General features: G+C 34.7%; 2 protein-coding genes across 2 annotated transcripts in view; both read right to left on the bottom strand.

The window, feature by feature from the left end:
- The window catches only part of LOC137387575 (sodium-dependent phosphate transport protein 2B-like), a 141,103-nt gene extending 116,933 nt beyond the window's left edge, over positions 1 to 24,170 (bottom strand). Inside the window, exon 1 of the mRNA XM_068074043.1 lies at positions 24,164 to 24,170. The gene's annotated coding sequence lies outside the window, so the exon portion shown is untranslated. The remainder of the gene's footprint in view (positions 1 to 24,163) is intronic.
- On the bottom strand, positions 7,320 to 24,554 carry LOC137401735 (lysosomal acid glucosylceramidase-like). Its single transcript, XM_068088240.1, has 11 exons — positions 24,494 to 24,554; positions 23,720 to 23,917; positions 23,429 to 23,572; positions 16,781 to 16,914; positions 14,729 to 14,901; positions 11,481 to 11,629; positions 11,106 to 11,194; positions 10,718 to 10,942; positions 7,791 to 7,954; positions 7,557 to 7,670; positions 7,320 to 7,419 (listed from the first exon to the last, which is right to left on the bottom strand). Exons 1-11 carry the CDS (start codon positions 24,552 to 24,554, stop codon positions 7,320 to 7,322), a joined length of 1,551 nt encoding a protein of 516 aa, XP_067944341.1.
- Positions 24,555 to 25,877: the final 1,323 nt, after the last annotated feature.

Below are 25,877 nucleotides of genomic sequence, written 5' to 3'. Positions count from 1 at the left end.
AAGTACAAAAGCAATAGCTGAAGTATTTAATGAAAGCGATCAGTTTTTAAACAAAAGAATTAACTAATGCAGTTAATTATGAAAAAACGTATCTGCACTGCAAATCAAATACATACCATAATGTCCAGATCAGAATCATGATCGTCCTCAACTTCGGTATTAGAGATTGATGGGGTTGATTTTAATGTAAAAAGACTAGGAGAGATTTTTTGCGATGACGAAGCCATGGCGAATAACTTGTAAAAACCTTGAATAATTTTGTAAAGAAGTTCGATGCAATGACAATAAAACTCAAAGCTCGGCGATGATTTTAAAGAAGTTTTGGAACTCGGCTACGTTTAGTACTTCTGCCTAGCGGCTATTTTTGTGATGACGCCATTCTGCATATCTTGTGACAACCTTGAATAGTTTTGTAAAGAAATGTGATGCATTGGCAATGGTGTTAGCTCAAAGCCCAGGCAATGATTTTAAAAATGCTTTGGAACTCAACTACATTTAGTATTTATATTAAAAACTAGCCTAGCAGCTAGTTTTTAATTTGATGCAGTAGTTATTCTCCCTTGTGATTAAAATTAGAACTAATTATTTGCGGAATTTAACAATTCGCGAAATTGACTGTTCGCGAAATCGTGAATTTTTATAACCAATGAATATTTTCATCCTGTAGGGTATTATATTTAAAAAATATTATTCAATTTCATGTGAAAATGAAAACATTAAGATTTAGAAGTGATTTAATATTTATATTGTTAAAAACGAAATCAATCGATGTTTTTTACTGTTTGCTTTATGGTTATTTACTATCTTACTGCTGACTATCAATCGGTTTATAGCATATTTCAAAAGCACATTACATGTAAAATTACATGTTAAAGTATATTTTTAGTCAAACCTTAATAGGAGGTTCTAAAATCTGGCAATTCGTATAATAAAAAATCTTACCCCTATACAGAGCAATTTAGCTGACCAATGAATTAGCAGTGTTCAAATCTATATATATTTCTCAAAGTATGTCTGTGGATATGTGTGTCATTCTGACTATAGATCTTAAAATCTTGATATTAAAATTGCGCATACCAGTAAATTTAAACTCCAGACGAATGCATCACCAAGTTTCTAATCTGGACGCTCTACCACTGAACTAGAACGCCATAATGGTCAGATATGTTTTCATATAACGGATACACTATGCGCATGCTAATTATTTTAGCCTTGCGTCCACGAGTTACGATGCTCCTGTTCAGAAATATTTTGGGACCCAAGTATATGCAACGCGATGCGTATTCGTCTTTTTTTGTTAGGGCTAAATTATTCGGCCCCACGATCTCGACAATAATTTATCTCAAACTTAAAATTTGGCAATTTGTGTACTGATTGTATACAGTGGAACTTCGATTCTCGAACGATTCGTTTCTCGGCCAACTCGGTATTCGACCAAAGATTTCAAAATTTGTTCGTCTCGGAGCTCGAACATAAATTCGGTTCTCGACCAAACCAGAGCATGCTCATTTGAACAGCTCCGGAAACAGCATGGAAACATTCGTTAACAAAAGGAGAAGCAATTTACGCTTCATAAGTTCTTTACAAAAAGGGAGGAAACCATCTGGGACGATGTCTCCTCTACCGAAAAAATTTGCTAGGAAGATAACCCCTCAAGTCGAGTTACCCTAAATAGTTTTGGAGGAGGATTCTTCTTTAAAGATGTGAAGTAGACGTGCCATTGTTGTTTATATTTTTTTTCTCTCACGAATTTGATGTAACTGATCTGTTGCATTTTTTGCTGTTTAACTATCAATTTCCGCAATTTTTAGTATTATATCTTAACCTTTGTTGTTTTTGATGTTTTAAGAGCCAAACATACGAAATGTTTACTTTTGTTTTCTTTATTCATCATCATATAGAGAAAACTTTTTATTAAAATTAAACATTATCTATATCTACCCGTTTTTATTTATAGTATGCAGTATACAGTACAGTTTATGGTGTAAAATGTTGAAAACATACTTTACCGAAGTTGTTTTTTGCCTTGGAATGGATTGAAATTTTCGTAAATTTATTCTAATGGGAAAATTTGATTCGGATCTCGAACAACTCGGTTTTCGAACAACCCTCTGGAAAGGATTATGTTCAAGAACCGAGGTTCCACTGTAGGTTATTAAAAGATATACCGCACGTCGCTGAAAGTTATGAAATTTTAAATTTACAGTGGTTTAAAAACCTTTACAGTTGTTTTATTTATTTTTAATTTAGTTGCCTTGCACAAAACCTTTTCCTCATGATATGAAGTTTGAAAGTTACAGTTGTTTAAAAGCTTGAAAACCTTCACGGTTGTATTTATTTTCTATCTTAATTTATTTCAACTACACAAAACACTTTTCTCATGATATGTAGTTTGAAAGTTAGAATGGCAAATGTTGTTATATGTTAAATACAAATCAATTTTCTGTCCAAAGACTTTTTTAATACCCGGGCAACGCCGAGTAGCACAGCTAGTATTATATATGGAGTGGCCATGCAATAAATAATACATGTAGCTGAATTTCTCAGTCAACTTATTTAATAAAGCTTTACCATTGTCAAGAGAGATAAAGGACTACTTGCGCTTGCATTGTCTTGGATTGTTTCTGATATCACCAATGACGCAAAGGCTCGGCAATGTGATAGAGAAGGCAATAAAGATTCTCGGCAAAACTTTTTCTAACTTCAACTAGCAGAAGTCTGTACTAACTTAGCTGATATGTTTTTACTATTTTTATTTTACGCGTACTTTTTATTTGTTCCAGAAGTATATTGGAAATTGCTTTAAATCTTCAGTCAAATATTTGTTTTAATAGTACTTCATATTTTGCAAAAATCTGTATACTTAGGAGATCGTAAATCGAGGTTGGACTACAAAGACACTCTAGTCTAAGTTATTTATTTTTATCATACTCGTTAACTGAAATTGGAGAATTGGTAGAAAACTTGATTTATCCTCAAAGTTTCCTTTAGTGAATGGTAAATCGAAAGGTTAGGTTATGTGATCGTTTACTGACCTCGTTTAAACGGCCAACATCAAAGGTAAACAAACATACCATTTGTTGTTTTTATTTGTTATTTTTTCTTTCTTTGTCTGTGTATACCTTTTTTATTTATTACATAGTTATATAATTCTAACATGTATTTGTTACAGGTTTTAGCCATTACATATGTTTATAATCTCTGCAAATGTTATGTTTTATGTTATGTCACAAATGTTTTGTGGTGGCTTTGAACGGATTTGGGCATTTACAGATGGTTCCCTACTTAAGAACATTCGAGTTACGAACAACGGTACATACGAACGCATGTACGTTGTTCGTAACTCAATTAACTTTCGAATTATTTGTTTGAACTTTGTTTGAACTTTACATACGTATTGTAAAGAGATTTGCCGGCCTTTACTTGGCAAGATCTCTACTAATAAATAAAGATAAGAGAGTGCATGTAGTTTCATTCAGCTTTTAATTAGCGAAGGAAATTTCACCAGCCGAGGAGCATACGGCTATTTGCTCTGCTCAACTAAATGCGCGCATTCATTTATATACAATAATATCAACCGTTCCGGCTAACGGCAAACGGTTAGAACACCGGCTAACAAGGTGAATGAATAGGACCGCTATGGTATGACGACAATGTTGGTATGACAACAATCTAAGTGTCGATAAGTGATGGTGTTATGACGGTATATCAGGTATAACAATAGCATAACGAGTGAAACAACGATATAATAAACGGACAACACATACAAAAAATAAGACAACAACGATAAGTGATAGCATAACGATTAAAACAACATTATAATAGAAAGGACAATAAATAAGAAATGCAGTGTCATGGCCCGGCGTCCACCAAAGTATTATTTCCATTTTATTAAATATTTTTTTCAGTACAAACCAATACTACAGGTTAATTATACAAGCCTTAAACATACTTATATAAACCTTCAAAATACTTATATAGGCCTTAAACATAAATTATAATCCAAAATATAGCACTGAAGCAACTTACGAACAAATTCACCTTATACGAACAATCGTTCGGAACGTAACGCGTTCGTAGGTTGGGAACCGTCTGTATATGGTAAAATCGGCTTATAGTTAGTTACTAAACTTTCAATTTACAAAACGGCTTCTGAAATGAATAAATTTCGTAAGTAGATGTTTCGCTGTATTTAATTGCCAAAAGAATATTTGAAAGGTTTTCTAAAACTTTCTCAATTGTAATAATACGTATAATATGTAGCTATATGTCATATAGCTGAGACAAAAAATAATATCTTTCTCCATCACTAAATAGTTGTTTGTGTGAATCACTGGTGTCCTCGTTCTAAAGCCAATTTTATGTGCAACTTCTTCCGTGGAAAACAAATGAGATTGAGTGATGATCATTGTAATCAATTATTTCAGCCAATCAGAGCGGTGTTGGCTCTGACATAGACCAACATCTTGGTTGTTGAAACGACGTAGTGCCGGCACGTTTGTTACGCAAACTATGCATTTCGTCGCCTTTTATTCAGGCCATTGTTAATATATTTTTGCTTTGGTAGAATAGAGATGCTTAATGTGGCAGTACATAGTTTGAATACCTAAGAAAACTCTTGCTCATAAACTTCTTATTGTGTTAGTGTTATACAAGTGTTGCACCAGATTGATGGCTTGTCTATACAGTATTCTGAACTAAATCCTTTTTCAACCATATCCTTTGATCATTAAAGTTTAAAATTGTAAAAATTGAATGAAAAAATAGTTTTATCAATAGCCATATTTTTGTAACCTTTGTATTTTAAAATAATTTCCTTCTGACTTTCAAGCGTAAAATTAAGCTATTTGCACATACATGTAACTAAAAAGGGATAGGCCTAATAGCTGGTTTTGACTCATAGTTTTAAAATGTTGCTATTGTCTTGGTTGTTTATTGCGCTTTCAAAATATTGTTAAGACGGTATAAATTATGCAAACACATACATACAATTAAAACCTTATTTTGAGATGTTATTTGTATATGCTATTAGCAGTTTATTTTATTTATATGTGTCAGTAGACCCTGCTAAAGGATCATCATAACTGTACTTACAACTTTAGGGACCATAAGCAAACATAAAAACAAAAATATATCCAGTACACACCTTGGTACAAATCCCTAGCATTTGCCGCAAAATTATTTGTGAATATATACATGTTTGTTGGACAAGCAGTTTTGTCATTGTGATCAAACTTTCCATTCACTAGCTGACTTGCAATAATTAGCTGCAAACTTGACGCATGTTATTACAGTCACTATTCTCTTTAGATACTCAATAATATTTGTATAACTTAATATATAGCCAGAGTCGGGAAACTGGAATGAGGAAGATAACAACATCTGAAGTTGCGATCAATCCTTTGCCTGTACGTGGTCTAGTCCAGTCCTTGGATAAAGATTCAGACACAGGATGCGTTGCCTCATCATCGCTTAGTATCATTAAAAGCCCTATGGATGTACAAAATACTGAGAATGCTTTTCTAAAACACAAGCATAATCTTGAAACTAAGAGATTGCACAGCATGCCTGGAGTATCTGAAGCTTCTCATGAAGATGGTGCTTCTGACAAAAAGAGAGCCCGTGAAATTTTTCCTCCTAACAAGACAGACTCAGAATCTCAAAATAAGTCTCCAATGCTATCTAGCCAATGCATGCATCCTATGCAACTGTCTAATGAACGATCACCAAGCAGTGACGTGAAGCTATCAGCGTTTGAGAATCAGCATGAGGCTAATTTTGAGCCCATCGCAAAAAAAATGGAAACTTCTGCACCGGGACTCCCAATAGTCTCCCAACTTGTTAACAGAAATTGCTTCTCAACTACATCAGAACAAAATGCCTCAATAGATGAAGTTGCTATTGACCATCCAGCACACAAGAATAAGCAATCTGACACAAGGGACTTGGCCGAAGCATTAGTATCCAGTGAATATGAGCTTTTGAAAGAACAGCTCAGCAGTCTTCCAGCCGCAAAACAAGCAGGAAAATTTACTCACCAAGTTGCAATTAGTGTAGAGGCTTTGTTCAAGTGCTTTGAAAAAGAAAAAAGAAAACTAGGATTAGTGCTTGAGGATAGAAAGACATCCACCGAAGATAAGGTATTGAAATATTTATAAAGATTAGCTACAAAAGTAGTTACTAACCTGGTCTTGCGAAAACTCAACTCAATGGGCATATATTTTGGCACCAATTTTATAACCACGTTGTATATTTCAATAAAAAGAACATTAATAGTAATTAAATTTTTGCCCATTGACGATGTTTAATAGCATAATTGAGCCCCATATTTAAATTTTGCAATTGCATTTTGGTTTTGAACCATGTAATTTTACTAAATGCTTCGTGCTTTCCATGGCGATTCAATTACGAACCATGTTGCAGATTACATCTGTACATAAAACCTTGGCTGCAGTGCTCCAAGACTTAAATGACCAATACCAGGCTATTGTGGACCAAAGGCTTGCCAAATTGTCAGCCATTCTCGATGAAGTAAAAACTTCCCAAGAAGAACTTGCGAAGTATAAGAATCTTTTGCGATCATTAACTGCTGAATTTACCGTTGAGCAATGACATTACAGTAACTTTTGGTGCTGCTTCTGGAAATTTATTGATTTTGCACTTCTGCTTCTTTCAAATTTTTCATGGTATGCATTTCTGTGCGCACATACTTTTAGCCACATTGTTCACATGTTTAGTTCTCAAGCTCTTAATTAAATAATTGAAATATAGTAATTTATCAAAAATCTGTAGATGATTATCTATCCAGCTAGATGCTAACTCAAGAGCAGAATAACCTTGCTATACACTAGGTGTTTAGACAAAATGTCTCAAGACTTTTTGCTAACAAAATTGGAACATTTACACAAATTTGGGATGCGTTCTGATCAACCTTGTAGGCCATATCCTTGTATATGTCTTCTAATAATATGAAAACTGACAACTTAGGATCAGTATTTTGTATAAATTGTTTACATACATGTATGCACATTCAAATAGTATAATAGTATGATTTATAACCACATTCATTAGCTAATAGGCACCTACACCACAGTCTTACCATTCCTATAAGCTGAAATGGTGCCAATTGCGAGTGACTATCCCTATTACAAACATTAGTGACAAATTCATAAAACTGTTTTTTTCTCTAAGCAAAATATCACGGTTATATTTACAACAATTAGTTTTCGGTTATTGGCCAAATTGTCTACTGGCACCATGTTTTGCTAATTCTGGTAGATAGGGTGTTGAATGACTTTGCTTGTACTGTCACAGAAAAGCTAATTCTGGTAGATGAGGGTGTTGAACGACCTAGCTTTCACAGTCACAGAAAAGACTTTTGGACCATCAGTAATCTTCACAACTTCTTCTGTATCCATACTACGGTAGAAAATACCTTTAATAATATTGCTACCAAGCCTTATAACAAAATGTGTCAAGTAGTAAAAATCATACGACTTGTTTACTATGACAATTGAGTCTCTTACTGCAGGAAAGGAGACGGCAAGTTAACTTACCCATTGTACAGAATCATGACCGTGTTATTTTCTGGTGAAGAGAACACTACTCCATCAATATTAGTCCCCGTCAGTGTCATGTGGTGCCTAATAGAGTTTGGAGTAACAAACTTGCTACAACAAAGAAAAAACTGAAATCATAAGTAAGCTCATTCCACTCTCATTGTATAGTGTTATCGCGCTATACTCAACTAGGGTTGAAAACATTTTTGCTGTAACAACATAATAACTCACCTGAAATGTCCCATAGCGTAGAACATGGGCTGCTTGTAGAATTCATCGTTTTGAGGATTTACAATAATTGGGCTGTCAACAAAATCATTTAGCCAGGTTGGTCCACCTTCCATATCAAGTGCAATGTTCCAATCTGTCCAGCCAGCAACCCAATTTTGCAATGTCTAACAAAGATGACAATTGAGAGGATCATAGCATAGCTACCAGCAGATCAAAACTTAGGTGAGAGTATCGGCTACGTTTAAAAACACATGAAATATTCATTAAGGATGAACATAGGTACAACATCAAAATATGATTTTATATGAAAAAATTCATGGTGTTTATGTGCTTGCGTCATTATACTAGCTCATGAAAAGTTTAAATTGAGTAAATATGAGAGAGAGTGAAATGTGTAAATAATTTTCTAACTCATTTAGGGTGCACCTAAATCAGCTACGAATTCAAAGATTTATGGACCGATAAGCTTCAAGGTAAAATAGAATTTGCTCAACTGATAGTTGACCAAACTCTTTAGCTTTTTGTTGAAGATTATTTTTAATTTGAGTCAAAAAGCTTTTAAAATTGGGAGTGTCAAAATATTTACTTTTGAAAGATTGTTAAACTACTATTAAAGTTCTACACTAAGTTAATTAATGTATTATATGCTGAAATTTTACTGTAAGTTCAAAAAGCTACTAAAATATTTTTAAAAGCCAGTTTTAAAATATTTACAATCGTATTATGTTAGTATTTAGTAATGAGAGTAGCAAAAAGAACCAAGGCGTATGCATTCATCCGAAGGCATATTACATAAAAACTTTTGTTTACTTGAAAACTTCATTATCACATCCACATACCGTTGAAAATTTTCTATTTACTGAAGACTTGAATTTAAGATAGACCGATGTCGGCCAAATAAATGCATTTTGTGCAAATGGCTATGAAATTTTGGGAAATTTTAAATTGGATTTGGAGTAATGCAATTGTAATAATCAGATGATAGTTTGGAATCAATGTTCGCTTTGGTTTTCTGGTGTTGTTATAGAAACTTATTCGTCATTGCTAAGAAGTACCATGGGCGGCTAATCAATTTTGGTAACATTTTTAATGTTTGTCTTATTCCTATAGCTTTAGTAAAGCAAAGATAGTGTTAAAATTGCTGTAAATAGTTCAAGAATTATTTTTAGCAAGTGTCATGACAATCTCAAGGAGTAAACTTTAGTTAATGATAACAACTACCCAACTAGCAACAACATTATTGGGATGTTCCGTAACGTTACGCGTAAAATAACATTTCAGACAAACGTTATCATAATGTTTTACAAACGTTAACTGGTGATCATAATTATGTTACACCACGGTCATAGTAATATTTTGTAAAATGTTGTGCAAAAATATTATCGCAATGTTCTATAGAATGTTACAGGAATAAACTTGAATGTCTCAGCAATGGAATGTTTGAGCATAAACTTCTATATAACATTGACATGTGATGCCATTGCTACGTCACGATGCAACATCACTTTTACCTTCAAATGTTACAGGAACGTTACTTTGGAATGTTGGAGTGTAACCATCCATATATATAACATTAACTTAAGGTGTAAAGAGAACAATATGGTGCAACATCATTTCACTCTCAAATGAATGTTACAACAATGTTCTGACAGTGTTTCTCTTATAACGTTGTTTAATAGCATTTTCGTTGTAAAATTTTATGAACGAAACTTAACAAGCAATTTGGTAGCTATGAACTTTGATCGTGTTTTAAATTATTCATTTTATTTTAAAATGCTACCATTTGTGCATATCACTAACAGTATAGCTTGAGGAAGAAATGTGGGAAGATTATGCTAGGTAGATAGTAATAATGTAATTAACTCGTTTAAATCTCATTGATGTTCTGAACATAGTATTCCTGGGATGTTAGCTAATATTTTTGAGACAGCATCGTAAAGGAATGTCTGTGGAATATTATGTAACATTTTCCAAATATTCTCCAAAGAGTTTCGTGCAAGATCCTTTGCTGAGAGCTGCACATTTGTACAACGTTCAGCAAACGCAATGTTGTACATTTGCTGAACATTACTTTTGTAGGCTGTACGTACATACGATGTACAAACAGTCCTATGTAGAACATTTCCCACAACGTTGCTGGAATGTTGAAAAGGTGTCTACCCATTATTTTGTGACAACGTTGCAATGAAACGTTTCTGAGATTTTTAGGAATATCCCTAGAATGTTATGGGAATATCAAATTGTTAGTTGGGTACCTAGCACCTGGTAGCATTGTGTCAAAATTGCTTAAAATAATTAGGTATTTTTTCACTGGTCCCATGGGCATGAGATTCTAAAAAAATATTATAGGCAATTTTTTAACTTGAAATAAATATCGTCACAATATATATATTCATCACGAATTCCACTAATCTGACTTTATCCTGCCTCAGCATTGGTTAGTAATCTAGAAACTCAAAGCTACTGCCTTGTATCCCATTCATAAGACTCTACGCTAAAGCAACAGTAATCTCTATTCAATTCAGGGTTTTCGAAAATAACCTCATACCATTACTAACATTTAAGCATTACATTCTTCATACCAAACTGTCACAATTGTGTGGTTACTTCTATTTATGTTACATGTAGTAGCAAAATAACAATCAACAATAATTGAGCAAAACTCAAATTCTATGCAGAACGATAGGCCTATATACACTTGCTTATGAAATGTAAATTAATTCATCAGAACTCAAACATCCGCTAACAACTACTGATGATATTAAACTTCTCACTCGCTCACGGTGCTAAAAAATTTTTCTAAAAAAGATTATGTTGGTTTCAATCTGTTGCCATTATATAAGTTTTTTTATTACATTTGCTTGCTTCCTGTATAACATGGCTAGCTCAAGCAGAAGGTACTGCATTCTCTGTTATGTGTTTCTCACTTTTATTATGTCGTGGAAGTAGGCTTCCCCTCGTTCCCAACTTCCCAGCTCAACAGGTCCTTCGCCAGGCAGTGGCATATTAACGCATGCTTCAGTTGAAAGCATGAATTTGTCTGGAGCAATATTGTGAGTTTCAGTCATGACATCATAGCCAGTATCATTGTTCAAGTACCAGTGAAGGCCAAGGCCAGATGAGTACTGGTTTGCAATTGGATCATCATAAACCTGTATGTGAAGTTAAAGCAGGTATTACAAATTTAAATTTAATGAATCGTTGATCCAATCCAATGTGAATCGTATTATCACAACCTAACAAACACAAACAGAAGAGTAATGTTATTCGAAAAATATATTTCATGCTCTTTATTATAATAATGAAACTATGTACCGTCTTTGCCCAGCGTGCAGGCCAGAACGTGTTCTCATCGTATATGATTAATTTCAAGTGTCCATATCCAGCGGCTTCAAGGGCAGGCCCTAAATCAGTTTGTAGCATTCAGTAGAGTACAATCATTTGTGTACACAGCTTGTGGGTATAGGAAAGCATCCTTCAGCAGGTGAAGGCTAGTTACGATAAACAACTAAAATTACAAGTGTAACATGTGAGACCCTGTAGACTAACTGTTACTAAACTAACAAATGATTTGACTAGAATAGTCGTAAATTTTTAGAGTGCTCTAAGCAATCACACTTATCTCCCACCATCAATAAAACCGTTATATGTCGTGACACAATTCTTGGAGTTGCACATCAGCTGACTTACCAAGATCTTTGACTATATAATCTCTTTGCAGAGTTCCGGTGAAAGCGGTAGAAATAGCTGGAACTAGATGGAGCAAACCAAATATTGGTTGATTATCTGATGTTAGTCCCCAAAACTCTATGCCATTTTTCTTATAGGCATCTAAAAACCTGTCAACAAGTTCAATGCCACTTTTTATTTAGACATTTGGTTCAATAGTTGCACTACCTACAAATACCAAGATCTCATCTTTGCTAGCAACAGTTTAATAAACAGTAGCTAATCAGATTAGGAGATAATGTATATAAAACAGTTTAAAATAGCTATCTATTATTTGTATTGTCAATAGTTTTTAGAAAGAATGTTTTGGTCTTGCCACTTTAGAATTTAATTTTGAATTTCTTCACTGTTATTAATATCAATACTTTAAGTTTTTTAGACAAATCCAAGCCTTTTTGTTAACTTGAAAATTTAAAAAGTATATACACAAAAGTAAAACTCCTAGATGTTGTATGATTATAAATTTTTCAAGCTGGAAATGGGAACCTAATTTACCTATCTTGATAGGCGGGACCTACCACTATAATTGCATAGACATTCATTCGCGAAGCATTCCGATTTTTAATAAGCGTGTGCTTGTTGTATTGGTTAATACCATCGTGCTCGTACATTACCAATAAATCAGATCTTTAACTTATTGCCAGTTAAGGATATACGTAGTTAATACAGCTACATTTTAAATTATTTTGGTTTGCTCTCAATGCGATTTTAATGAATTAAGTGGTATTGCAGAAAAATGGCACATGTGTTTTCATAAGCTAGAAGTTCAGTTTTTCAATTTCTGTCTCGGATGTTTTCTACCTTTGAAGGTTTTGATGAAGCATATTCCGCTTAAAGAATAGAGAAAGCATAATATTTTTATGCTTTATTATTTATCTTGAGGTGTTGACTGATGTTCTAAAAAAGAATCAAGGAGATTGACCAACCAGAAGCTGAGATATAGCCAGCCAAACACAGGTCTACCAAAAAACATAAGTGTTTTGGTAGTCATCAATATATGACGTATGAAATCGACTTGTGTGCCATTAATCAATTAAGCCAACTAATGCGCTCTCCTATAACAATCACGGCGTTTTAATTGGTTTAATCCCTGGAAGTATAGAACAATCAAATTGGGCCTAACAATCATTGCTCTGATAATTCCGAACCAGTCCCTCTGACGTGTAGATTAGTTTTAGAATAAAATAATTACACGCATCTATTATTTCGCAACATTCTGCTATCACTTTCTACAAATTATATTAATTACATAATTTATTCTATACGCAGTTATATTATTATTTTGTATAATATGCATTATGATTATTATATTAATCATAAAAAATAATCATAGATAAGATAATAGATCAATAGAAAAATCAAATCAAAAGTTATCGTTTTCTTTTCTTACAGCAAGAGCAGCACGGTCAAGTTATTCTTTTTAAGATTATGGCTGTAGTGAACTTACAGTCTGTTAATAGTGACGATAATCATGATATCAACTAAATTCTGCAGTAGATACACAATAGAAAAATGATGAATGAACAAAAATTCACATTCTCATTTCTTATTCTAAACGAACTGCAATCGCGGATGTCGCATATAGACTATCCACGCGCCGTTCGTTGAACAGAGCATCTTCGGAGCATATTCGTGGAGATCGGAGTTAAAATTTGAAGCACAATAGTCAAAATCTGCTCTTCTGTTTTGAAAAATCACGGCGAGGGGTTGTGGGCAAATGCCTTTACCACACAATGTTTGCTTGATTTTCCTGAGAAACCAGAGCTAGTCTGTAAATTACTTACTATCGCGAGAAGCGTTTCACATCTCGTAGCCAAAACAATCATTATACGTAACGGCGGTAAGGGTGCGCAACTCTGGCACATGAACATTAAGTCGATTTTATACGTCACAGTTTTCGGGATTTTCGAAGGGTTTTCCTCTGATTCTTTATTAGGTAGAACTGTGTTTGGCTGGCTATATCTCAGCTTCTAGTGGGTAAATCTCCTTGATTCTTTTTTTAGAACATCAGTCAACACCTCAAGATAACTAATAAAGCATAATACTATTATGCTTTCTCTATTCTTTAAACAATCTGTTAACATCTCTTTGCTAAGTGGTTTCTTGCATGTAGAATCGCCGGCTAAAATGTGGCCATGGCTCAAAAAACACCTACGATCTCAACCATTCATTTGATGACTTAAGCGTATATAAAGAATTGTGCACTGTTGTTTAGAGCCACTGAGAAACGAATTGATGGAGTTTAAATCCTACATATAGAACACACCAAACTGCCAGCAAAGTTCTTCAGTTGTTCTGTTAAATTAGGCTAAATCATTGTAGAGCAGATAAAGGACTACCTTTGCTTGCATCTCCTTTGAACATTTCTAATAATATGACAATTTTAAAAAGTATGTGGACTTCTAAAAAATGCAATACTCTAGCAATGCATGGCCACAGTATGTAATTCTAGGTCAAATATTGTGCTAATACCCTTAAATTTCATCAGTGCCTGCAAAGATGTGCCACTAAAGTATTCAACAATTTGTATTCCGAAACTAGATTGTTCTTGGTTGAATTGTTTACTAAACTGAAATAACGATTTTAGTTACAATATGATTCAGTTTGAAACAATAACACACATTTCTTTGTAACAGTAGTCAAGTGACTGGTCGAGTCTGAAATTGGTTTTATTATTGTTCCATATTAGCCACTTATGTTTGCCTTAGCGGGCCAGTGCTTGATTTTCGATAGTTGTTATCTCTGGAGCCCTTGTGTGTTCAGTATATTCTGTAGTTTTATATTTACATTATGACTCATTTCCTGGTCAGCATCATTGTAGCTTAAGCCTAGTACGAATATACTTCGCAGTTTTCTGGTGCATTGTTTCATTGCGATCCTGTTGCTTGCTCAGTTTCATAGGTCATGGTGTAAGATGTCAGTATGTAGTATGTAGTACACTCATACAAACATCTGTTATTCATGAAGTTTGCTGAATTTGGAAATAAGATGTACTTGTGCTCAAAAGGTAGATAGAAGTTCTTTTATTAGTTTTATACCAACTGATTGCAAAGTAATAAGTTTGCAAAGTATGCAAATTTTTCTATGATAGTCTAAAAGATTTGCTAAGCTTTTAATCTATGCTAAGCTAATCTGTATGTGTGACTGTAGCAGTCATATGTGCATTTAACTATACATTTACATGTCAGTTAAGAGAAAGCAGCACTCACTTGACATTATAGTTGGCATAGGCTTTGTAGTAGTCTCCTCCTGGCTTGCCCTTCATGAAACCTCCATGACTTGCTGAACCCGATCGTTTCATCCAGTATGATGCCCCGAATGGGGTAGAAAACAGTTTTATATTTCGCCTGCTCATTCTTTTTGCCAGCTTCAATAGTGGAATCTGCAAAGAGCGTACAGATAAATAAGCAACGTCTGTGTTAGTCAAGAAGGTGAAATCAATTTAGTGTGATTGCACTAGACCTTATTTGAGGCAGCACCGTTAAAGGTTAACAAACAGCATTTTAAAATTGCATATATTTATACCAATGCAATTATGACACTTCACTTTTTAACAATGATTTTGATAGCAATAGAAATAAAAATCAGTTGTAGAGAAAAAAAGACTCGTGATGCAAGCTCCTTTATTTTGCCAGAACAGACATAACATAAACATACCAGGTCGATGCCAATGATTAGCCAATGCATGAGCACAAGACCAAAGCACTTCTGCTGACTACTATTTTTTCCATCTAGTTGCCATGCTAAATATTTTAGTGACTCAACCTGGCAGATAGTTATAATTTGCTGATAGTTATGATTGCGCAAATACTCAAAATTTCTTCGCCCCGTATTTATATGTTCCGCCTTAACTTTCGAGCAGCGGTTATAGAATTACACCTATCAGCTTGTACCCACATCCTGTGGAGTGCACTAGCAACAAATCTTTTCTACATTTTTACAGGAATATTTCCTGGTAATTGGGAATATAAAATATTGTCCATGAAAATTTGCTATTCGCAGAAGTAATCTGCCAAAAACCTATTAAGACATGCTCTACTTTTATGCATCAGGATTTATAATGGACAGTCTTTAGATAATCTAGTTTAAAATAAGTTCTTTTATTATATAATGATGTAGCGTCGCATCTGTTTCTGGTAGACATTTTGCAAAGATCGGAACTATTCCATACTCACAACTTCAAAATGTTGATATGATTTGGTATTTGGTCACAATTACGCAAAAATATGGAAAAACCAACCTGCAATATTGTCTGCTGCTATTAATGCCAGTAAAATTTACTCCGTCAGTTAGCCTTTAATATATTTTGTCGGCCTACAGGGTTGTAGGCTGTCGTGAAAAAAATAGCTTGTTTTTAAAGCAAATCGATTGGCACTGAATGTTATTTATTATAAGTTCACTTTCACGCAGCTATACAGTTGAAAGGATCATTCATTGGTTTAGCATGATTCTCAATAATTTACTCCTTATAAATAAACACGTTTAACACAAATAAAATCATATATATGATAGTTATCAATGTTTTAGAACACTCCATAAGAGTTTGCCGAAAAAATATCCTGAAGCTTTCCAAAGACAGTTCATTCATTTTCTTTGATTGCTATTGTAAATTAAGCGATAAATCCTGATACATATCTGGACTGAATGAATCATTGATTGACAAGGATGGACAACTCTGAATAACTTCTGTGCTACAAATGAACATGTTTCGTTTCTTGTTTTCTAGTCTTGATGTTATGAAACTGAACTGTTCCTAGCTTTTGTGTTGGTACTCATCGCATCCCCATAGTAACTTTAACAAAGAACTGGAGTAAATTATGAGTACACTAGGTATAGTATATGCAGCGCTTGACAGAATACGATTGCTACGTAAATTTGAGTATTAGGTATTGTCAAACTGTATTCAAAGCTCATACCAGTTATAGATGCTTATAACTAATACTATTCTGTAATAAAATTCATAATGTTGCTCTTTAATCATTTAAGTTAAACAGGAAGTCCTGACTATTTCAATAGCTAAAGATATTGAAAATCCTTTGTGCATTAACTTATAGCTGACTGCAAATCTTTGAAAGATATTGCACGTTCAGGTGTGTCATCAATAAAATACACACACTTTACCGAGTGCATTTTTATTTTAGATTCTTTGTGCAGCTAAAGTGGTTGTATTGGATTACCAGTATAGGTTTTATGTGATGTTAAACTTTTAAAGGTATGCTAGGTTTGATTATAATTTGACTCTCGGTTTCTCGCAGGTGTACCTTAAGTAGATGATCCTCTGGTGCTAAAGCAAAGTGATCTAGATCAATGTCTCCATACACATCGTCATAAGTATAGTTTCGAAGAGAAAAACCACTGCCTGCTTCTGGAACTCTGCCAAGTGTGTACTCAATTCCTGCGAAATAAGCAAACCAAGAGATGAGTCTGCTTCATCACTTAGTTAACAAGGCAAGGTTTTAAATAGATAAAACATGTCTTATAAAACAGAAATCAATTAATAGCGCATAGCCTACTAACGGACATATCCGTCATTGCCAAAGTAGGTTTAGTCATAAACTTATTATATTTCTTTTATTTTCCCTTACTAATTGTTTATTTACAGTATTGGTGATCTTACATTATGTATATAAGTAAGCCATGTGGACTCGGCCTAATTGCAGTCGACCCTTGTTAAAATGGACCTACTAGTCTAAATATCAGATAAGACGAACAAATTCGTGTGCATAGCAACTACAGTAAAAGTGTAGTAACATTCAAATAATTGATCATTGGTTTATAATGTTTGTAATAAAAATTTATAAAGTTACTAGGTGGATGCCCTGTGTTGCATGGGTTATATTAAAGTTTTTACATAGAAAATTAATTTTTAATCAACATATACAAAATTTACCATTCTAGCTTCTAAATGAAGGTGTTCGTATATTTCTGTGTATGTCCGGTGAATGCATAATTTAAGTATTTGAAAGCTTGAGGCATAGCTAAAACAGTTTGTTAAAAACAATTCTTATGCTACACATTCGTTCATGATTTAAAACAGCTTATAAACAGATGCAGGTAATATAGTTGTAAGGTAGTTGTCATTGGCTAAGTTTCTTTACCCAATGATTTTGAGTAACTTGAGCTAGTCTAAATCTTTACTATAATAAGAGCCAGGTATGCCCTTTTGTCTGGGTTTAAAAAAAATTACACCTCACAAGAATCAAGCCCATCCATTAGGCACATCATTGATGCACATTGATGCACATCATGTAAAGCCAAGCGCACTACCACTAAGCCACACACTCAGTTTGCAACAACTTGGAATAGTTACACAATCATGTTCTTCAAGTGTGTCAGTTATTATTGTTAGCTAATTATTCTATAGTATGGCAGCGGGGTGGCGAGGTGTAGAGGTGTTTTTTTACTAAAAAACCCGGTGTTTTTGAGTTCGATTGCAGTGCAAAGCGGTTTGTTCGTTTCTAAAGCCTTGTTGCTGTAACTGGACATACAGAAAGCAGACCAACAAACAAACACTTAAATTTACACATACGTGTATAGATTGAATTCAAGAAACACATGTATATTAGAGACATTTATATCAATTGTGTAAATTTCAATTCAATTTTCCTGATTGTGAAAATTTTATTTGATTTACAAATATGCTAAAAAACCACAATATAAGTTTGAAGTAACTTATTTAACATCTTGTAAAAAAATCTGTTGTAATACATAGCTTGCACAAAACTTTCCGCAAATAACTTTCTATTACAGGAGTTGTCTCTTCTTTTTTATCATCGGTTTGAAAATACATTTTTCTCACAAGCTAATTATTTTATAAAGTATATACAATGTAGTGTATTGCACAGTATATAGCGCAATGTACAGTATATAGACCTTATTAACGTGATTTTTCCTGTTTATATAGACCTGTATATAGACACATCGGTTAAACTGGAAAATCAGCTAAACTGGATCACGCACCACCCTTAATGGTCTGTTTTAACAAGGGTCAATTGTACAGTACTCGCATTATCAACCAAATTGAAGTGGTTTTCACATGTAGATAATATACTCACTTAAAATAGAGGGGATGAAAAACAATGACTACAGACAAATCTAAGCATAAAATAGAGCTTGTTATAGAGCTTGTGGCTAACTAAAATTATTTTTTACCTTGCGATATAATATACATGTACTAGGTAAAGACCCTATGTTGGCCGGGTAATAAAAGTCTTTGCAAAGAAAATTTATTTTTATTTAACATATAACAACAGTTATCATTCTGTTAGCCAACTTCATATCATGAAAAAAGTGTTTTGTGCAGTTTGCAGTTTAAATAAAGTATGAGAAAAAATAAAACAACTGTATAGGTTTTCAAAATTTGTCAAACAGCTGTAACTTTAAAACTTCATATCAAGTAGAAAATGTTTTGTGCAAGTCGAATAAATTAAAATACAAAATAAAACAAATATAAATGTGTTTAAATGTCAATGTGAAATAATTAGCAAGTAATTGCTAAATTTAGTCTGCTTTGCTTCGATTACAATAAAAGATGGTTTGATGCAGTTTAAATGAATTAAGAGAAAAAGAAAATACCTGTTAAGGTTTTCAAACTTTTTCAAACAACTGTAACTTTTAAATTTCCTATCATAAAAGAAGTGTTTTGTTGAAATAAATTAGGAGGAAAATAAAACTGTAAAGGTGCCTAAATGTAAATGTGAAATCATTAGCAAGTAATGGCTGAATACAGCCTGTGTTGCTACGATTACAATGAAAAATTATTTGGTATACAATTATATGATTATACTTCATTTCAGTGTTGGCATCATGAGGCGAAAATATTGTATAGACATATAAAGTGGTATAGAAACCCATATTAATTATCTAGTGCAATCACTGCCTGTTAAAAGTCATCAAAGTCATCATTATTAAACTAGAAATTTCACTGTCATACAGCCCAAGACCAAAGTGATATTGGAAAAAAGAAAGGGTACTGATAGCTGAGAAATGCAATATTAGCAGTCAAATGGCACTGTGGTGCAATAGGATAACTGCAATGGTAGCTGTAATGTACTGGGTGTTATTATGTATAACAAACAGCAATAATGAAAGGAAAAGATTATATGTTTATATCTTCCCCCTGCAATAGGAGAAATGCAGTATTAAAAGTAAAATGCACTAATATTATTAGAATCACCAATATTATTAATATAGTAATACAGTAATAATAGAAAACCAATGCACAATTGTCTACATCTCAAAGCGTCATAACAACCAATATCAAGAAGTTGTGATATTTATCTAGATTTTTAGAAAATTTATTTAACAAAATTATTTAGAAAAAATAATAACAGTAACATATTGCCCAACATCGGTCACTATATACTTCGATCTTGTAAATTTGAATGACTATTCTTATAATTAAACATCGTAATGATCTTATAAGATTTGTTGGAAAAATATTATCGACATTCCCTTTACATTCACTGCTCTGGCCTTCAGTTGGAAAACCAAAGTACTCAGGCCTGCCAACCCAAAAGTGGGGCAATGCGTGAGATTTGGTTTTGGGGCAATTGATGTATCAATGATAGTATATATAAAACTAGCTGCATTACCCGTCAACGGGATCAGATTCTTGTACAGCAAGAGGTTTATTGAGAGTTGTCTTTCATACTGTAAAACAACGCCAACTATGCAGTTACATCTCCCTCTCTCCGTCTCTCCCCTCTCTCCCCTCTCTCCCCTCTCTCCCCTCTCTCCCTCCCTCTTTCTCTCCCTCTCTCTCTCCCCCCCCCCCCTCTCCTCCTCGCTCTCCCTCTCTCCCTCTCTCTCTCCTTCTCTCCCTCTTTCCCCTCTCTCCCTCTCTCCGTCTCTCCCCTCTCTCTCTCCCTCTTCCCCCTCTCTCTCCCCCCCCCCTCTCCTCCTCGCTCTCCCTCTCTCTCCCCTTCTCTCCCTCTCTCTCTCCCCCCCCCCTCTCCTCCTCGCTCTCCCTCTCTCTCTCTCCCTTAGTTCAACGCAACACATGCGGATAGACAACATTTTTGGTTTTTCTGTCGGGCGTATGAAGAAACAGTTTTCGGCGTGTGCCTACTTTTGAGCAGGCGACGTATAGCTGGTCATGGCTGATGCAGGGTGACAGTAAGTCAATAGCAGCTGCTCTCTTTCTTTTCACAATAGCGTATCGCAACCCTCGGAGTACTCGTGAAAGTTCTGTAATAGTAAGTTACAGTAGGCCTACTCAGAGCTGGAAAAAAATTAGTAACTCGGCTGCTGAAGGAAATGAACATGACCCACTATCACGAACAGCGGCAAATCCAACGTTATTAAGTAGTGGAGATGTGGCAATTCATAGACAATACAGCATCGTATAAGAAACACTTACCTTTTTGATGTGGAAATTTAGTAGGTGAGAAATGCGTTTTTCTAGTGGCTCCAAGAAACAAACGTTTACGTGACCTTCTCGGTACACGTTGGCAGTAAATATTAATTGCATGTAAATAACTACTCATTAATTTATTTTATTTAATGAATAGTATATTTGTATAGCTGTATAGACACCTTTGTATAGGCCGCAGAACTCAGGAAAGGTGCTTTTTAACACGGCAGAAAATTTGCCGTTTAAAAAGCGTGCTAACAGGGGATTTCGGTTAATGCGCTCGAGCGGTGAAAGAAAAACAACAGAATCGCCACACCTTTATATAAGCCGCTTGGCTCAAATCGTCAGAGAAAAGTAGCAGCTAATAGTCCATATTACGAAATTACGATATTACGAAATTACGATAATTAGTACTCATATTAAATCGATTGGCTTCGTTCTACCGAATGGAAAAAGAAAGACCGCTCTATAATTTATTTACCGTTACTACACATTAATTCAGTTCGCTTCGTACGACCGAAATTCGTACGACGATAAAAGAAAAGACTGCTCTATAAGGCGGACAGACAGATAGACAGATAGATAGACAGATAGACAGACAGAAAAAGATTGCCGTTTATATAGTAGATTGTGGAAATTGGGGCAAAAATCTCACGCATTTCTCACGCATTTTCATTTTTTCCTTGGGGTGATTGCGTGAGTCTCACGCCCAATGCGTGAGAGTTGGCAGGTATTAAAGTACTCATTCTTAGTGTCCAAAGCGTCAGTTACTTTGAAATCGGCAAAAAAGAAACAATTATTTTTCTGTACTTTTACGTTAATTACAGAAACCTCCGGCAAATAAAAAATGTCATAGACTAGTAAAATGTGCATGTTTTTCTCGTGAAATGTGCACGACTTAATAGTTCTACTATTTGTCGCCCGGGCTTATTGGCGTTTCGTTGGCCGGTCTTAATTTGGATTAAAGGAAGCTTGTCAAGTTTTTATCGCGATTTTTGGCCAAATTAATCTGTCTATTTATGTATAATCCGATCAGATGGGTTAGTTTTAGGAATTTGCGGTAACCTTTCAAAGACTTGGTAACATATTTAAATAGGTTTATACGTGTTTTGTATCCTTACTATACTTAAACGACTTTACAGAAAAATGGTTAAATTTGTTGATGAGATTTCGTTACAAGGGTTTGCGACGGCCGTTAACGAATAATTTTTCGGGAGTTGTGTGCACATGTGCATTTATCATAAATCTCCCAACCAATCGCTCCGCTTGTGTTTGGTCGTGGGAAAGTAGTAACAAAACAATATGTTAGCCTTGGTAGCTATAGTTACATTGTACCTACAATAACTTTAGTGCATTTTGTAGATATGATCTGCAAAAAAATGTAACATTACAATGTGCTACCTGCAGAGTTCTTACCTTTGTGACAGATGTTTAACATAAACGTTGAATCTAACTGATGTGAATTTAGCTTACTAAAAACATACTTGAAAGGAAGTTTTAGTATGCATTTTAGTAAACTTTTAACCAAAATTTTTATTACTTATCTGTTGGCGAGCCCGTTTTAACCATGACGGATGATGCTGATCTGAGATATAATCACCAAATTTCAATTTCGTGTGAAATTATTGTCAATATCGTTTTGTGGAAAGCAAATTAACTCTTGTACGGTGAGGACGAAAACGCATCGCGTTTCATAGAGTTAATAGAATTTCAATTAACACGTCATTTGGCGTGTGCGATCAAGAATAGGGTGTATCGACTATATAGTAAAAGGCATGAATCGGAAGGGCTTTTGTAGTCTCGTGGATAGAGAATTGGATCACCAACATGCGGTTGTAATCTTCGTGAGTTCAAGTCCAGCAGAATGCAAACTCTTAATATCTAAGATTTATCCAAGCGAACACATATTCAATGAATGGACAAACTTTTGGGAAACACATTTATATAAATGTATTTAGAAATTCTTTTCAGCTTGACTAAATGAAAATATATCGCACCATATAATGAATAGCTTTGGTTCTTTTTTTCGAAATTTTGAAAAGGTTATTCTTCGAAACGTCAATAAGAGGTCAGTGGCCTCATGCCTATTCCCAAGTAAACCTGCACAGTTATTTAGAAGAAAACAAATCATTCAGACACACATGCGCGCACACACACGCACACACCACCACACACACAAAGACACACGCAGGCACACACGCATGCAGGCACACACACGCATGCAGGCACACACACGCAGGCACACGCATGCAGGCACACGCATGCAGGCACACACACGCAGGCACACACACGCAGGCACACACATGCAAGCCCACGCACATACACACAGGCACATACACACGCATGGGTTCACTGTTTCCTATGTGTTAATTTTGTATACAATGTGATCACAATGCATAGTACATATCCCTGTCTATGTTACTGTATTCTTGTCTGTATATTACATTCATAGTGAATTCTTTTAGCGTTTGCCTGTACCAACTGCATTGTGCTTATTGGCTGTTCATTGGCTATGTAAAGTGTTAGTTGTAATAGCTAAGTATTCTATTCTTACCAACAGGTGAGTAATAGGATTGAAGAAGTTTTCTAGTTGCTTTAAATGACAGCTTAAAAACATTGAGTGCTGCTGAGTCAGTTATGGCTCCTCCAAATCCTATGATGTCCTGATACTTCGTGGACTTGTCTACTTTTACATCACCTAAAATCGACAAGTATAAACTTTGAATCTCTACTACTAAAGTTTTATAATGACAATGATTCAGAGCATATCAGTGTGTAAACACAATTCTTAAATAATCATTTAGGTAGGTATTGCGTGTTGATTCTATCTGTAGGACTTGCTTACCTGTGGCGGTAGAAGTTTTACTAGAGAAAGGAACAATCTTATTAGCGAACCGGTCTCCTGCCATAGTCGAAGTGTAGATAGTATAGCTGTTTGCGCTAAGCTTCAGCTCTGGTACTGTATCGCAGTAAGTAGCATTGCATCTGCACACTATCGAACTTTTGTTGAAGAAAACTGGATCACATACTAAACCAGTGACACCTGCAACACCAGGAGGCAAAGTTGAGCCAGATAATACGCAGCCTCTGCAATGTGTATGGTTTATGAGCATCACTGCACACCTAGGATAGCTAATGCCCAATGTCATGAAGGTCTAATATTAAACAAAAAGTTTAGGCTAGCAAACGAAAATTGTTGATTCTCGCGTGTCAGTTACACGATTTCAACAAGGAGACTCAGAAAATTCCTGTTGTTTAAAAATGAGAAAAATTAGCATGATATGCATATGCGTTATAGCTTCAATGAAATACGACGCAGAACGACATGTACATGTAGGTATCTATTATCCTACTCTTAAAACATACATGTAAATTAATCGCTCACAACTCAAACACCGCTAACAAATATTGAACATATTAAACTTTTTACTCACTCATCGTAGTATATTTTTTTCAACAAAAAAAATTATGTCAGTTACATTCTGTTGCCTAGCTGTGGTAAAAAATGGTCGAATTTAGCCAGATTCCACTATTTGAAATAGTAGAATTTTAGCCAGTCAAAAAATCAAAGCAAAAATCACTATGCTAAACGAGTGTTGATGTAGGAAGCGTAGTCTACCTGCATTGAGTGCGCTTAGTATAGCGCAGAAGAGCACCCTGAAGAAGCATTGGCTAGCCATGCTGACAGACCTTTTTATCAAGGTAAGCAGCAGGTCTTTAAACTGTAGCTGCTTTCATGTTAGCTTTTATAGAGCATAAAAAGCACTCACCCATTGAAGACAATTAGTATAACATAAAACTTTTGAGTAGAATTAGTAACATAATGGAATTTCCTATGATTGCTTGCTAGGGTCAAAATGCAGTAGCATATATCATTACGAAAGCATGATTTGAATAAGTATTGTTCTGAGTAAAAAAGTGGTTTTTAACCAGTGAGTCTTGACCCACTTTAGCCTCTCCTCCAAGGGGTTCAAGACTATTTCAATGGGGTCTGTCACAAGCACGTTTACCGATCAATTTCCACATTAGTTATTTTTGAGGAGTTGTCTATCTTTTCAAGTTCCTACTTTCTCTAGCTCTACCTCAAAAATCCAGGTAAATCAATAGCAAGTAGAAAAAGACCTGCAGTTTTGTCTGCTAACTCTTGCTTTAAATTGACAAGAAATCTCGTGTTTTATTTCAAAACAAGTAGATGCATGTACCTGTTATAAACTCGTATTTCTTATTTTATTCAATGTGGCTAAGAAAAGAAAGTATTGCGCAGATTATTTAAGCATGGAATACATTAACGTTGTTAGCAAGAGTGTTACCAGAGCCAATCACTTGTGATTAGCTCTGTTTTTGCTGGCGCCAATCGTAAGTCACTTTCAGCAGATAACTCGTTAGTTGCCTTGTCACCTTACGAGGGCTGTCCTACTTTGCAGAATAGTTTACTACCCGCCTACCTAATTGGGGTTCCTATCTGTTGGTAGAGGGTGTTATATTTTATTTTTAGCAAAATCATGTTCGTTTTTCATAACTCAGTCTTGTGCCAATGTGAATGTGCCAATGTGAATGTGCCAACATTCACAAGGAGTTCTAGACTACTTCAATGGGATCTGTCACAAGCACATTTACCGGTCAATTTCCAAATTAGTTGTTTTTGATGAGTTACCTATCTTTTCAGGCTCTTGCTTTTTTATATGAAACCAGACGAAACCCTAGCTCTACTTCAAAAATCCAGGTAAATCAATAGCAAGTAGAAAAAGACCAGCAGTTTTGTCTGCTAACTCTTGCTTTAAATTGGCAAGAAATCTCGTGTTTTATTTCAAAACAAGTAGATGTATGTACCTGTTATAAACTCGTATTTACCATTTTATTCAATGTGGCTAAGAAAATAAAGTATTCCTCAGATTATTTAGGCATGAGATATAGTAAAATTTTTAGCAAAAGTGTTGAAAGGCTATAATGTGTATCGTATAATGTAATGTTGAGTGCTGAATACTTAACACCCTCCAAAGTCA

Source organism: Watersipora subatra, chromosome 1 (genome assembly GCF_963576615.1).
Source record: "Watersipora subatra chromosome 1, tzWatSuba1.1, whole genome shotgun sequence".
NCBI classification, from domain to species: Eukaryota; Metazoa; Bryozoa; class Gymnolaemata; order Cheilostomatida; family Watersiporidae; genus Watersipora; species Watersipora subatra.
This window is presented reverse-complemented; position numbering and strand designations above follow the sequence as displayed.

What these genes read in the sequence shown, in the direction of transcription:
- LOC137401735 (XM_068088240.1), bottom strand. Translation starts at nt 24,554, where the DNA reads ATGGCTAGCCAATGCTTCTTCAGGGTGCTCTTCTGCGCTATACTAAGC. An exon ending in TAAAACTTCTACCGCCACAG is followed by an intron (nt 23,573 to 23,719) that starts GTAAGCAAGTCC and finishes TGTCGATTTTAG; the next exon opens with GTGATGTAAAAGTAGACAAG. An exon ending in ACTTCCACGACATAATAAAA is followed by an intron (nt 7,955 to 10,717) that starts GTGAGAAACACA and finishes CATCTTTGTTAG; the next exon opens with ACATTGCAAAATTGGGTTGC.